At 47.2% G+C, this 14,977-nt stretch overlaps 2 protein-coding genes across 6 annotated transcripts; one reads left to right on the top strand and one right to left on the bottom strand.

Moving 5' to 3' along the window:
* Positions 1-6: 6 nt before the first annotated feature.
* Positions 7-14,962, bottom strand: cdk8 (cyclin dependent kinase 8). 4 transcript variants are annotated; one of them, XM_019866852.1, is made up of 14 exons: positions 14,729-14,962; positions 7,577-8,111; positions 6,070-6,145; positions 5,293-5,403; positions 4,869-5,009; positions 4,463-4,520; positions 4,242-4,373; positions 4,021-4,164; positions 2,895-2,964; positions 2,743-2,815; positions 2,560-2,657; positions 2,394-2,472; positions 1,859-2,017; positions 7-1,594 (listed from the first exon to the last, which is right to left on the bottom strand). In XM_019866852.1, the coding sequence occupies exons 2-14, from the start codon at positions 7,702-7,704 to the stop codon at positions 1,469-1,471; spliced, it is 1,395 nt and encodes a 464-aa protein (XP_019722411.1). In that variant the 5' UTR covers positions 7,705-8,111; positions 14,729-14,962; the 3' UTR covers positions 7-1,468. The 4 variants fall into 4 exon arrangements, with proteins under 4 accessions (XP_019722411.1, XP_019722413.1, XP_019722412.1 ...); XM_019866854.1 differs by lacking the exon at positions 14,729-14,962 and adding an exon at positions 9,091-9,175; XM_019866855.1 differs by lacking the exon at positions 14,729-14,962 and adding an exon at positions 8,778-8,885 and having other exon boundaries at positions 14-1,594.
* On the top strand, positions 8,974-13,660 carry rnf6 (ring finger protein (C3H2C3 type) 6). Of its 2 annotated transcripts, none has more exons than XM_019866849.1 (4): positions 8,974-9,057; positions 9,894-10,049; positions 10,402-10,560; positions 10,935-13,660. In XM_019866849.1, exons 2-4 carry the CDS (start codon positions 9,902-9,904, stop codon positions 12,770-12,772), a joined length of 2,145 nt encoding a protein of 714 aa, XP_019722408.1. In that variant the 5' UTR covers positions 8,974-9,057; positions 9,894-9,901; the 3' UTR covers positions 12,773-13,660. The 2 variants fall into 2 exon arrangements, with proteins under 2 accessions (XP_019722408.1, XP_019722409.1); XM_019866850.1 differs by lacking the exon at positions 8,974-9,057 and adding an exon at positions 9,078-9,169.
* Positions 14,963-14,977: the final 15 nt, after the last annotated feature.

Raw genomic sequence — 14,977 nt, 5'->3', positions numbered from 1 at the left:
ACATAACCAAAAATAGGACTGCTTCCAATTTTATTGTCAGGTTAACTTGCTTCATGTAAAATGTCTCAATACCATACAGTACAATTCATTTCCATCTGCCTTCCTCCATGCAATTGGTTGGATTTGAAAGGGCCCACAGCCTACGGCAAGGTCGATATAAAAAGTGTACACAGCGCTGGGTCAGATGCCAGGTTTTTGTAACATAAATAAAATGAGACCAAGATAAACAATTTCTCAACTTTTTTCCACCATTAATGTGACTAGGAGCTGTACAAACCAAGAGGAAAAAAAATATATTTTTGAGAGGTGAGGTACAAATAAACAATTGAGACAGTGTGGTTGCACTCCATCTTACAAATAGGTTCGAATTGATGTTGAATGGAAGTTAAGACACCTGCCACCATCTGAAATTCTTCTGTTCACCCCAAATAACGTTAAGCTGTTCTAGTTGGCTTTTCCTGACATTTTTATAGTCGCACCCTCAAACACATCAGGGGAGACAATCATCATCAAGTGGAAACAATTTGGCACAACAGCGACATTCCCAAGAAGGGGACGTCCTTACAGAAGTGACAATGTGTACAAAAGTGCTAAGTTGGGAGGCCGGGAAGAAGGCTGACGATGAAGGAGCCGCATGAATTTTTAGCAAGTAATGGCTGTTCAGTACACGTGACAACAATTTCCTTGTCGTCTTAGCCTATTAATTCCACAAGGTGGGTTTGGCGTAAACACAACACTACTTATCACAGAACAACATACCTTCAGTGTTGTGATTTTTTTTTTTTTGAAATGATTTATCGTGGTCTCATTTTACTACCCTACAAAAAAAAACTGGCATTTGAACAGGGGTGGGTCAACTTTTCATGTCCCCTGTATGTACGTATGGGGCTGGTCAAGCTGCTTAAAAACGGATTAAATTAAAAATTACTAAAATCTTTTTCTCAGTCGTTTCGGAACAACAGCAAAAAAAAAAAAAAAAAAAAAAAAAAAAAAAAAAAAATCCACCACAGTTGCGTGGGCTAGCGCCATCCTCCCAGCACCTCAGTTGAGTCCTCGGCTGGGGAGGGCGGCCACACGAGGAAAGAGACGAGACAGACGAGACAAAACAGGAGGACAGACGGACGTGGAATCTGTCGACGCTGGCAGTCAAATAGCAGCTTTTCAGTCTCGTCCCGAGCTTTGACAGTGACGGGGCTACTGGCTGGGGTGGGCACGTAGGCGGAGGGACACGTGACGTGGGCGTGGACTCGTCACCCGTCCCTGCTTTTATCACTCGTTGGATTTCTGCTATGTAGCAGTGTGGCTAACACTTGCTCTATGCTGTTTGTTTGTAAATCTTCACAAGAAGAGGGGGACTGCAGCAAAGAGGGTGCCCCATGTCCCTCAGTACATTCTTTTAGGCAGGCGTAATGAGGGTGACGGGGTCGGGGGGGGGGGCGTTTGTGTGGCAACGTGCGTACGTATGCGGTCAGTAGCGGTGGGTCTGGTGGGAGTACTGCGGAGGCTGTTGGGAGGTAGAGGAGTACCCCATGCTGCTTTGGGGCAGTGATGTGCTTGGTCCAGGGTTCTGGTAGGCAGCATGTGGATTGGAGCGCTGCGGGGAGACAGAACACGTCAATTTTAGTATCTGTCTAATACCGGATGTGAGGAAAGTAAGGCATTTAATCTACTACATCTGCGACAATTTCAGGACTGTTGCAATGCAGTCTGTTCAAGGCACCATGCTGCCTCTCACTGGTCAGCCTTAGTACTACAACAAACAGCGCGCGTGTGTGTGTGTGTGTGTGTGTGTGTGTGTGTGTGTGTGTGTGTGAGATGCGTTACTACTGATGCACAAGCAGGTGAGAGAAGAGGCTACCTGGTAGTCTGAGGTCATGATGAGGCCGCCTGAGGTAGTAGTGGGCGGGACCACGCGCACTTTCTTCAGAGGCGGGCCCTGGGCGTGGCTGTTGTCGGGATTGCCGGTGTGCCCCGCCCCATTTGTGTGGTTGTTTCCCTGTTGCTGCTGCTGGTTCTTCTGCAGGTGCAAGCGTGCACGCGCGCGCGCACACACACACACACACACACACACACACACACACACACACACACACACACACACACACACACTTTGGCAATGAATGAATACTCACTTGGAGGCGGGGCTCATTTGTTATTTACATAACAAATAACAAATGCCATTGTTTGTGTTTTTATGGGATAATAATTCACACGATTTAAAACATGACGATTTAAAACATGACGATAAACTATTGATGACGCACTCTGAAGAAGACAAACTATTGGTGTTGAACTTTCGTAAAAAGAAAATATTCCATTTGTTACATCTAAAATATGCACGTATATATTAGAGACAGTACATGTTTCAATATTTTGAGCTCATAAAGTCTTACTTTGTCTGCCTTGTCATCCGGCTCTTCCTCTGTCAGAAATTCCCTCTTAGGGTAAGGAATTTGACAGCCTGCAAACACACTGAAGAAAAAACACCACCACGCATTTTTCATGATTTGAGATTCCTTCTGGTAGCATCAAATGATTGTCGGTGGAGCTGAAACTTACTCGGACGTGGGCAGCGGCTCTTCTAAAAAGTACGCGTCTTGCATGGCCTGCTCCGACGTGATTCTCCGGATGGGGTCCATGGTCAGTAGCTTCTGCAACTGTCAAATCGCATCGCAACGTAAACATTTGGCTGGGACATCTCAGGCGACGATTCGGGAACCTTTTGTGCTCGTCGCCGCTTACCAAATGGAACGCTTTGCTGTCTGGCTTGACTTTGTGTTTCTCCATGTACTTTATAAGGCTGCAGTTTGTGTACCTGCGAAAGCGGAACGAGCACGGTGAATGTATGAAAACGTTCTCGACATTGACATGGGGGACAAGCTTGGCAGACTTACGTGTTCCTCCTAAAGTCTTTCATCAACGTGGAGTGTTCGGGCATCTTTTTGATGTCCTCCCAGTCTTTATCTGTCAGATGAAGGAAGGATTACAACATGTCTAACCCACCACTTTCTCCCTTACTTGGTTATCCATCTTGTCCATTTTGGATTACCATCCCAGGCTGGATTTAAAATGCGTGTCTGAAGTGACACCATTCAGATTTTTGGGAGGAAACAATTTGGATGAGCGTCAAGGCAACATCAACGGAAAAGTGCAAAGAATGATATCAGAATTGGACACTTGGACCTGCGGTGTAAATGCTTTGGTTTGACACTCACCCAAATGCAATTTGGTGAAACCTTTCGAAACCCCGACAGGAGGAAAACAAAATCCTTCATGCCAAGAGGTGAACTACGCAACAAGAGTAGGCAGGCAGGTTCACTGAACTGAAAGAGATCCCGCTTTAAGTGGACATTCCTATGTTTGTGACTTGTACACTCACAAAAGCACGTTACTGCCAGCGGAAAAAGCTAGGAAAAAAATCTACTTTTTGGCCCGAAATTAGAATCCAACAAAATGTTTAGTATTGACACACAACTTTGCTTGTCAATTGACGCAACTGATTCATGGATGTAAATCTTACTTCATGATTATGACAATTGGTTGACGTTGGTTATTTTTGAGTAAATGCCGAAAGTTGCTAACTTGACATCATTTGCGTAAAGTGCTACTGCACAAATTGTTTTATGAATCACTTTGTGCTCGTGTGTTATTTCGGCTCGTTGAAAATTAAATAAATGAACACAGTTGTTTATGGAACATAGGGTCACATCCTTGTACAGGCTAGAAGCATGGTGTTGATGCTTTATGATCCTGTGTGTTTAAAAGTGCTTTTCTGCCATCTTGTGGCAATCTACACAAGATTGAATATTATAATTATGATGAGTAACATTATTTCATTTATCTCTTGTCTGCTGGGAATTTTTTTTATACACTGACTTTTGTGAAAAAGTTTTGACATGTACAGTAGCTCCACTTTAAAGGAAAAGATAGGGCCAAGGTCACGCACAACATTAAACTTCTAGTCATACACACAGAAAGAAAGAGAGAAACGAACAAATTATTTGGCCGGTGGTGTCTCACCAGCGGGGAAGCCCATGACATTGAAAATGCGGTCCAGCTGATCGTGATGATAAGGGTTACTGGTCTTGATGTCCTCCTGCCGACAGTGGAATATGGGCTCGGATGTCAGCAGCTCGGCGAAGATGCAGCCTATCGCCCAAATGTCTGCAAGACAAACATGTGGAGTTCAGAGAACTTTCACTGAAGACGCTTAGCACGGGGGGGGGAGGCCGCCAACCCACCGATTGCTTTGGTGTAATGTCGGGCCCCCAGCAACAGTTCGGGTGCTCTGTACCAGAATGTGACGACCACCGGGTCGAGATCGGCTAAAGGCTTCAGTGGTGAATTGAAGAGACGTGCGAAACCCATGTCAGCTGCACAACAGAGACGACCGTGAGTGAAGCAATAACAGACAGATCATGTAAAATCCACCCCCCCCCCCCGCAAAAAAATGCATACATACCTATCTTTACTCTACCCCTCTCTGGCCCTTCCCCCATCACTAAAATGTTTGCTGGTTTCTGAGGAGGGGAAAACAATTATCACAAAGTTTTCGTTGCTTCCCCCTAGTGGACAAATGAAACCACAGCAGCCATAGATGAAAGGGTTTCATGTAAATCCCTTGACAAGATTAGCCTACTTGGAGGTATTTTTAAACGCTTTTACAATAACAACACGGCATGATAAACGATCACATTTGTACAGGATGAAGATAAATCCAATGTAGTAGTTGAAAATAAACACCCCGCTCAAAACAACAACAGTTATTTATGCACCGTGACTAATCACATGCGAGACAGAAGTGATGCTTGAACTCTGCCTTGTTTTCGCTTCCCCAAAATATCCCTGCCCCCTTTCAATCGGCTTACAAGGTCTCTGTGGAGGACCCAGTTTGCGTGGAGGTAATGGATGCCGTCCAGGATCTGGTAGAGCAGAGACTTGACCATCCCTCTGGGAAGCTGAAGTGGTTTCTTGTTGGCCTTGGACGCTCTGTGGAACTTAATGATGTGCTGCAGTAAGGCAAAATTAAAGAGTCAGCCAGGACCACTCATGCATTTATCAAATGTACGTATATATACATATATAGTATATAACCCCTCCCCGCCCCCCCTACCCTGTTGACGCATGGTAAAAAGGTCATTTCCTATTTGGCAAGACACCATTTCGTGACATTTTACGAAAAACAAAAATAATAGGTGAATGAATGTATAGGGACCCGCTTACAGGTATTAAATCGGAATTGAGCACCTTGACCCGCATGTGCGAATCGATCCTAAGTCGGGCACAACTTACCCAGAGGTCGTGCTCTGCGTAGTCGAAGAGCAGCCACACTTTCCGGTCGGCGTGTGACAGGAAAACCTTCTGCAGCGAGATGACGTTGGGGTGCTTGAGTTCTCGCAGCAGCTGCAAAAGACAGAAGACAGCTCAGACGATGGAAGCGAAGGATCCATCCATAATGGCCATTTTTGCCGTTATGATGACATGTCATGAATGTGATGACATGCTGTAAATTAAATGGGCTTTCTCTTGACTAGGGGAAGCCATTTATCTTCTCTCATAGCGCTGATCATTTTTCTCTCTGCGCTACGGACTGAAGTTTGTGAATAAAATGGGATGTAGCTGTGCATAGGGCGGAACGATTTTTTTGGGGGAAAAAAAGCATCTAATTGTGATTTTTTTTTTCCTCTTCAATATTGCGATTGTCATTTTATTTTTTTCAAGGTCCTCTTCTCATTTATTTTTGAACAAGCACAAGTGATAAATTATCTGTATTACGATGCAGAATATCATATTGGCTATACGGAAATGTTTTCGTTTTATTCTGCCAAATATCCAATTGACCTAAAAAAAATAATAAAATAATCTATATCCCTAATCTCTATTTAATACAGTTTGTCCTGGAACAGAAGAATTCAATGTCCATTATTTTGTGTGGGGGTGGGGGGAGTGTTGTTCCAGAATGGACTTTTATTAGACTTTAGAGATTTTGCTGTATTACAAAACAACTTTGGAATGGTGTGAAGCTGTTAACACATCACAGTCACAAGCAAAAAAAAAAAAAAGTCTTACTGCAATCTCTCTGCAGGCTGACATGGAGATGCCGGTGCCTTCAATCTGCTTGAGGGCGTAGTCCTTGTCGTCCTTCCTATGAGCATACAAGAGGCTGAGCAACATCCACGTCAGACCATGGACCATAACGAGGGTAAGGGTGAGAGTGCGGTTGCGTTCACTTGGCATCTGGCACAAGATGGGCCCCACCCCCCACTGACTTGCATCACCTCCAGAGTTGTGTAATCAAGCTCACCTCTGAGGCCGGGCTACAATAGAGGACGAGGTCTGTCTGGCAGCTGGCGGGGGACAAAACAAGAGCGGCGGGACCGACTCCTCACTTGAATGAATTGGCACGTCGCCCCCTCCCCTCGTCCCATATAAACTCGTGCTTTGTGCCTCGCCCCTCATAAACAGCAGCCTTCCCTAATCCAACGCAAACATCTCTAAAACGCTTTTTAGTGCTCATTTGTGCCAGAATTGCAAGGCAAACTGCAGCACAGATCACGTGACAATTTGAATGCAGCTGAAGACTAAACGTTCGCACGCCATTTCTCAAATGGACCTTTAAATACTCTATGAGCACAGTGGCTGGTTACCATGTCTTCTCCCTTAAAATTCTGATGTCATTTTCTCGGCTCCACGGCATTGTAATAGTATTGCTCTAAAACGATGTTATGTATGGACATATTCAGGGGCTAATTTACATAATAAATGCCCCACCGAGTTTCTCCATCCATAACATTACCAGTTAGAATCGGCAAAGATCAAATAGTTGCAAGTAGAGGCCATTGTAGTCGTCGGGGCTGCAGTGTTTTAACATTTTTAGAATTGCGCATTCTACATTGCTTAATGGAGTAATCAGATAAAATACATTTTGCATTATGAAACGAGCACCTGCATGTGAAACGCAGGTATTATTTTGCCTGGCAACCTCACGTTTTACTTTAGCATTTGTGACTTTTGAGTGTGTATGGCTTTAAAAGGCAGAGCCTAGCCTGGTGAGTGATGTGGTTGTCAGCGAATGAGAGTGTAGAGTTGGCTGGCTGCCGTGCGCGTCTTGAGTGTGCGTTAAACTAATCGAGTTGCTCGAGTTATTTGAATAATCGTTGTGGCACTTGTTGTCATGACAACACCGGTCTTTATAGTAACTAAAGCTGGACAAAAGATTAGCCCAGCAGTATTGGGTGTGAATAGTGGGCATATTTTGACAAAAGCATGTCAAAAGACACATTAGTAAGACGCCTGGTAATGGTTTTGAATTGAGAAAAAAATGCATGTCTTTTGTAATATGTGCAAAAGTTGAAAATGTGAGGGTAGGGTTGCCTCTTGAAAATGGGTTCAAATGACACGCACTTCAGTGTTTCTTAATCATTACGTGGTGCGTGTTCACAGCCACAATTCTTTCCCCTACTCTTTCCGCAGAAAATAAAAAATAAAACACCCAACGACGCCCAGAATAAGGCGTCGATCGATGGGTTCGACCCGCACGGAGGCCTCGCTTACCTAGAGTCCCTCCTGTACTCACCCATCTTTTCTCTTCGCCTTGAAAACATGACCGTATGTGCCTCTGCCCACTTTGCATCCTTCGTACTCAAACAGGTCCTCGACACGCTCTCGCTCTCCGGTCAGCTTCACTTTGAAATCATAGTCCATTTTTCCCACCGCTGCTTTGGGCCTCAAACGCGTCGTCCCCTTTCTTCTTCGTTTCCCCCCCTTTTTTCTTTTTTTTTTTTTTGGTAAGCGTCGCTTTAGGAGGCAACTAGGCTACTCCCGACGAGCTCAGCTTCGGTTAATCAGCGAGTTGCCTTCCCGGCGTGGCCCTTTCTTCACTCAGCCCAGCGTCCACATCGAGCTATCCGGGCTAATTCGTTTTGCGGGCAAGAACGTGCTGTGCTCGGATTGTCCGGGTGGGAAAGCGGGCATAGAAGTATATTCCTTGTCTTTTGATGCTGCGTCCCCCTCAGCCGGTATCTGCTCCAAAGAGACGCACTTTACTCGGTAACGACGTCGTATTCACGCCCGGCACTGTCGTAAAATGTCGTAAGAGACAGCCGGAGCCCCTGCATTAGACAAAGTAGAGGAAAGGGATGTTCGAAAACAGAACATTGCCATTATGTAAGTTAAGGACGTCGTTATTGTGCAAATAAAGCGGTACTAGTAAAACTCACACATTTCATATTGGCTTAAGTTGTCGTGTTTCGTCTTAGTTTGGCACAAAAGACACGTGACGTTCGTCGTATACGTTCAAATGCGCAAAAAATGTACAAGTGCATAAAAGTAAAAAAACACGAATCACATACATAAAAAAGACTAAATCAAAAACGGCAGAGAAAGTTCACGACTTTGATAATAATAGATGACATATTTAAATGATTTGTCGAGCGTTTTGCATCCTAATTAAAGAATGACACTTTAAATTTCGACGAGAGACTTTTTCATGGCACTCTCTCACAACATTTATTGCTGTTTTACAGCAAAGTCAGTTTTTTTATGACATGGGAACCTGATGTCTCACGTTCGAGTGTTTTCACACGACTCTATTTGACGTAACACTACGTATTTCGTGTGTGTGTGTGTGTGTGTGTGTGTGTGTTTTAATTATGTTTCGAGGTGTCCCCCCCCAAATCCCGTATGTTGTTTGCCCTAAATTTACGCTTTTTTTTTTTAACACAAACACGAAATATACAGTTTAAAAAAGTACGACAGCGTCGACGGCTGTACTTTACCTGAAATGGAGCAAAGCCAACAGGTCTGTCTTTAAAAATCGGTCTGTTAGCACCTGAGTAAAATTATGAGACTTTAAATTCGGACGGGTGCCTTTATATTCGTTACGTTTTAATTTGTTTCATTACAAAACCGATGTTTTGGTAACAGAGGAACCAACCAAGTCGAAACGACTTGCCTGTTATAACACGGACCGTATAGGCCGTAACACCACCTGGTCCCATCTTGGGTAGAGACAAGGGAAATCGACGGGAACCGTCCATATTACAGCTGCTCTATCGGGTACTATGCCATTTTACGTCGTTGTCATCTCACCTAAATTCACACCGGTGCTCGGTGTTATCGATCTCACACGTTGACTTGATAGCGCAACTGTTCATCCGATGTGTATCGGGTAATATTATTCATCTTCGGGTCGGCTAACGAAGCTAATGTTGTGTGTTCGGGTTGCTATTCGCTATCGTTACTTGCGCTAACTAGCTGGGCACCGCTAGCCACTGAGGCATTGCGCATTGCAAATGTTTCTTTGTGTCCTTATGGTGTACGCCCAACTAGTGCTACATTCGGTGGTCACACACGCTTCGCCGTCACCGCCTTATTTGTCACACTTGCGAAAAAAAGAACATTCTTTTGTCTTTGCCTTCGTTTACATGGATACCCTGTCCTTTGCTTGTCGTTCCACCTCCTCGCGGCGACGATTGGACACTCGGCCTGTCACTCATCCCCAGCGAGCCGTCGATTGGCTGCTACCGCAGGGAGGACAGCGCCGCTTTAGCTTGCTTTATCGCCCCTGTCTTCAACGTGGCCTTCCGTAGCTTCTGTCAGGAAAAAAAAAACTTGGGCAATATTAGCGCTGCGACGAATACCTCGACGCGAGGGGGGTCCTTTAAAGACTATTTTGCGGGTCAATGATGTGCACGCAGCCGGACTTCGGGCTAAGCACGTTAACTGTCGGTTTTCGTCAGTGGGTGTTTCGATGCAAAATGGATGACGCTGACAATGTAGCTGTTTATAAGTTAAGGCAATCTGGTTTATTGGTTTACTGGGCGGTGATGTCAATTAACTAACTGGCGTGGGTGAAGGGGAAATAAATGACAATGCTTTCTTGTGATTGCCAGCACTGTTCATGGTTATGGACCCTCCTGGTGGGGGAGACGAGCGTCGGAGACAGGCCGAGCGTCTTCGGAGGGAGGAGGCCTACTATCATTTTATTAATGACCTCAGCGAAGAGGAATATCGTCTTATGAGAGACAGCAACCTGTTGGGGACCCCCGGTGAGGAGGGACGCTTAGATTTAATGTATTATTTGCAGTAAACGGCGAAAACTGGTGGTGTTGGGCACTAACCTGTACAGGCGAAATTAAAGTTTTGTCCAATGTTTCAGTATTTTGGACAACTTGCTTTTTCCTAACCAGGAGCTGAAGGACATAAATGATGTTTGATGCATGAATGGACCATGGTTTCCTGGTGCAGCTAAAATTGCCATTTACGCGGCCTTTTTGGAAGTAGTATCTATTGAATTGGCTCAAGCAGCCCTACAGTTAGCAAACATGGGATCAATTTTTCAACTTTGTTGCCATTGTTTCGAAAAGTATGTAACTGGAACCTGTCACCACCATCACACAGGGGAGGTGACCGCCGAAGAGCTCCAGCAACGTTTGGATGGAGCCAAGGAGCGCGAGTCATCTCAGCCAAGCACCGAGCAGCGCTTGCCGGCCGCTGAGACGGTGGATCAGCAGGGCGGTAGCGCTGAGGAGAGAGGGTCCGGTGGGAGACGAGGGGCTGGTAGGATGACCTCCAATTTTGTTTTGGGTTTTAATACAAAATTTCCCATCGGGATTTATGATTAACCAGTCCAGGGTGTTCCCTGCCTTTTGCCCAGAATTAGCAAATTGGAAGTGGTGGCGCCCCAACAAAGCTTGCCCTCCACAGGAGGGCTGTCATGTTCCCCCCAACACTCCCCACCCCACCTCCGCATGTGTTAGTTTGTGTCGTGTATAAATGTCTCTTTTGCTTCGTTTTTTTTCGAAGCCATTCTGTGCTCCCCTGAGAGTAGCTCGGTCTTGGGTTGTTTTTTCCACTCCCTTATGTTTTTCTTTTCATCTGTGAAATTGGGGCGCTCAATCAACACGGAAGTCATCCGCATGCTTTCTTTCCAGGCGGCGTAGAGCCTGGGGCAGAAGCATCCAACGGAGACTCGTTGCTGGAGTGGTTGAACACATTCCGGCGCACCGGGAACGCTACCCGCAGCGGGCAGAGCGGCAACCAGACGTGGCGCGCCGTCAGCCGGACAAACCCCAACAGCGGCGAGTTCCGCTTCAGCCTGGAGATCAACATCAACCACGACCAGCCCGAGGCGGGGGAGCACGCCGACACTATGGACACGGCCGAGCAGCCTGTTGCAGACGCCGCCTCGGGTTCGACCTCGCCGCTGCGCCGTGCCGCTTCTTCGGCCGGAGCACGGCTGTCCGGCGTGCCCCGGTCGTCTCCTTACCCCATGCCTCGACCAGCCCTCAGCAGGAGGATGCAGACTCGGCGCACGCGCAGCACCAGTAGCAGTGCCCTCTCCATGACCCCCCCTGCACTTTCAGCCCCTTTTGCGTCTCCTCCTCAAAGGAGAGGAGACGCCTTGCACTCTGTAGTACCGCCGCCCACTGTTTCTCATTCGGACGAGTCGGCATCTACCCCACATCTGCCCGCCAATGCAGAACCGGAGCGAAGCCGTGACAATGTGACATTATCTCTCGACTGTCCGCGCGTGTCGCCCCAGCCGGGGTCCCAGACGGCAGCGGCAGGGCAGGAAGCGCGCCGGACTCGTTCGCGCGGACGTTGGCGCCGGGTGGCGGCCACGTGGAACGGCGGCGTCCCGGCACGCGCATCCAGACGAAGTCGTTCCCCTTTGCACAGAAGCGCCGTGAGCATGCCAGCGTCCAGCAGCACCATCAGCGGCTCGAGCATCCACATCGTCGATGCGGGCACAAGCTCGGTTCCCATGGAGACGGGGGAGGTTGCGGCGGAACCAGCCGCCACCACCACAGTGGAGCAGACCGCCGACAGCGTCGAGAACGAATCGCATTCAGCCAGTGCAGGAGGCTCGTCCTCAGTTCGCCGCCACCCCACCATCATGCTGGACCTGCAGGTAAGGCGGATCCGACCTGGGGAAAACCGGGACCGTGACAGCATCGCCAGCAGGACACGCTCCCGGGCCCGTGTGGCTGAGAACACCGTCACCTTTGAGAGCGACAGCGGCGGCTTCCGGCGTACCATCTCGCGCTCGGAGCGCGCCGGAATCCGCACCTATGTCAGCACAATTCGGATCCCGTTGCGGCGCATCAGCGAGACAGGCCTGGGCGAGCCCAACTCCACTGCGCTGCGCTCCATCCTGCGCCAGATCATGACCGGCTTCGGGGAGCTCAGCTCCCTCATGGAAACGGAGGCCGATTCCGAGAGCCCCAGCCACGTGGACGTCGGCGTTACGAATACAAGCACCGGCCCAGCGGCTCGTTTGTATGTCAATGAGAGCGCACCGGTACAGCCGGGCTCGGACGGTCAGGAACAAGAGCGAGTGAGTCCGGCCGGTGGCGAGGATGGGCCGGTCGGCCAGGCTAGGCTCAGCGGCGGTCCGGCGAGCTCCACGGAAGTGCGGCCGCCGCCCACCAGCCGGGACACAAACAACCTGGTGGAGAACGGCACCCTGCCCATCCTGCGGTTGGCGCAGTTCTTCCTGCTGAACGACGAGGACGACGACGAGCACCCGCGCGGCCTCACCAAAGAGCAGATAGACAATTTGGCCACACGCTCGTACGGCCAAGCCAGCCTGGAGGGCGAGGCGGGCCGGGCGTGCAGCGTCTGCATCAATGAGTACGCGCAGGGCAACAAGCTGCGGCGCCTGCCATGCGCACACGAGTTCCACATCCACTGCATTGATCGCTGGCTGTCGGAGAACAACACCTGCCCCATCTGCAGGCAGCCCATACTTGCTACGCAACATGACTGACCCGCTTTGGCTTCTCCTCCACTGCCGAGCAGCCGCCTGTACATATATTCGTTCATTTCTGTGAGGAAGTCGGTAGGGAAGAAGGTGGAAGCAAAAGTTCAGGAGAAGGGGTGGGAAATAGGCATAAATTCAGAGATTTAATAAAGTTTATTTTTTTAGGCTTGTTGATTTCAGTTCCCTTCTCTGTATCTTGTTGGAACTTTTGTTAGCCCCTGCTCATACATAGTCTGACACCATTAAGACGTCTTCCCTGATCAGAAAGGACTTTTTAATTTGATTTGTCCGCTGTAAATATCTGACCACGGTTCAGGTTGATAATTGGCTTTTTCATGCAATTTTAAAATTCTTCCCTTATAGTTGCGCTAATAACATTGAGTATGGTGGTACCTGGAGTGCGCCAACTTTTTTTTTGCTCAGCATTTGAGACACATGCCATAGGCGCTATCACAATATGAATTAAACTTGTAAGTTAAGGCAGAAATGTATTTGAGTTTCAGTATTTAATTTGTAATAAAGTTTGTATTCATCTAGGTTCATTATTTATGATTTGTCAAGTTGCCCCAACGCCATCGCAATAAAAGCCAGTTGCTTTCCGATGATTTCACATGCAGAAGGCAGGAATTGAGAGTTGTCATTTAGCTGTGCAATACATACAGATTACAGCAAAAAAAGTAGAATTATGATCACAATCATGCTTCATGAGCTATGTCAAATTGTGTGCAAATGAAGGAATACCCCTTTCTTCAGACCTGGCAGAGGCTCCTCATGTCACGAGTCAATATTTATTCCGTTTCTATTTAATGAGATGGGGAAATCTGAACTTTTTGAAACCACGAATGTGTGTATCATGTTGCCATGTGATGACAGTAAATAAACACTCAAATGGTATGATTTTTGTTCCTATGTGCACGCTACTATGTGGGCAGTGGACGGGTTCAAGCTCTGCTCCTTGACAACACAATAAAACGCAGCTTTGTTATGCTCGGTGACGCGTTTGTGTGCTCGCCATGTGTGTGTAAGCGATTGTAACCGTTATTACACTCTTTATAAGCTTTTATTTCCTCGTTCCTGTGTGAAAGTGCTGAGTTTGTTGACACGGTACGCAGATGTGCATTTGCGTGGAAGGACGCCACAATAGCGTAAACCGTGACGGAAAAGCGGTCGACGTCATTTTTCTTTCCTTCAAATTAAAATCTTTGCATTTATCTGTCGATTCTGCCCTTTAATTCATAACCACTGTGCAAATATACCTTTTACCACAAACTTGACACAAGACGTACGTTAAAGAAAAGAGCGTTTGATGGAGCGAATGAGCCTAATTGTGAGATTCTAGCGTTTTATTATCTCCAGCTGGAGCGGAACTACCTAACCGATTAACATTTTTTGACGTTACAGATGGATTCGTGTGGAAAGACGCCAGTGTTAACACTGCGACAGAAAAAAGTTGTAATTTCCCACACCGAAATAAACAAACCCGTATGGCTTTCGCTTCTGTCCTTAACTTCGTGACTTTGTCAAAATGTAAGTTTTATAAAGAATTTCACTAGAAATGATATGTCTCAACGAGCGTTAGCGTGACCACACAATCTTGTCCGACTACGGCGTTGTATTTCGAAATCAGTCACTTGCTAGCGGAACGAGAAACCCATTAGCATGCACCAGTAGTGTCACGGATGAGAATTCGCTTGAAAAGACGCAAGTGCTTAGTAAAGCTCGATAGAAAAGAAGTATCCGTCGTTCTTTCCTCTTCAACATAAAAAGCTAGATACATGTATCTTTGGTTTGTGTCTTTTAAATCATAAGAGTTGTGTAAAGCTGCGTATTATAAATAGTAACCACGACGAATAAGATGGGGAAAAAAGACAGTTAGAAGGAATATATTACCTTATTCGTATGAGTTTGTAGCGTCTTATTTTGATAGACAAAACTACCCGACGGAACTAACTAACATATTACTTGTTTCTTCTCCTAGTTCCTGGACCAGTGAAGCGGTCAGAGCGAACATGGTCCTCGGTCGTCAGCGGTACCAGCGGCCGCGGCTGGGAGCTTCGACTCGCCTTCGCCTCGACTCCGCTGTGGGCGAGCCGTAAGCGAGCATGTCCCCGTTGCTCCTTCCACTGTCACCATCACCTCCTCCTCCACAGGCACGATGTACTTCAACCGGGGGGCAAAGAAGATCCACAGCGAGGGAGGTAAGAACGAACA

This window comes from Hippocampus comes, unplaced genomic scaffold (genome assembly GCF_001891065.2).
Source record: "Hippocampus comes isolate QL1 unplaced genomic scaffold, H_comes_QL1_v1.1 scaffold181, whole genome shotgun sequence".
NCBI lineage: Eukaryota > Metazoa > Chordata > Actinopteri > Syngnathiformes > Syngnathidae > Hippocampus > Hippocampus comes.
Note: the sequence above shows the minus strand (reverse complement) of the source record. Positions and strands in the feature narration are given on the sequence as shown.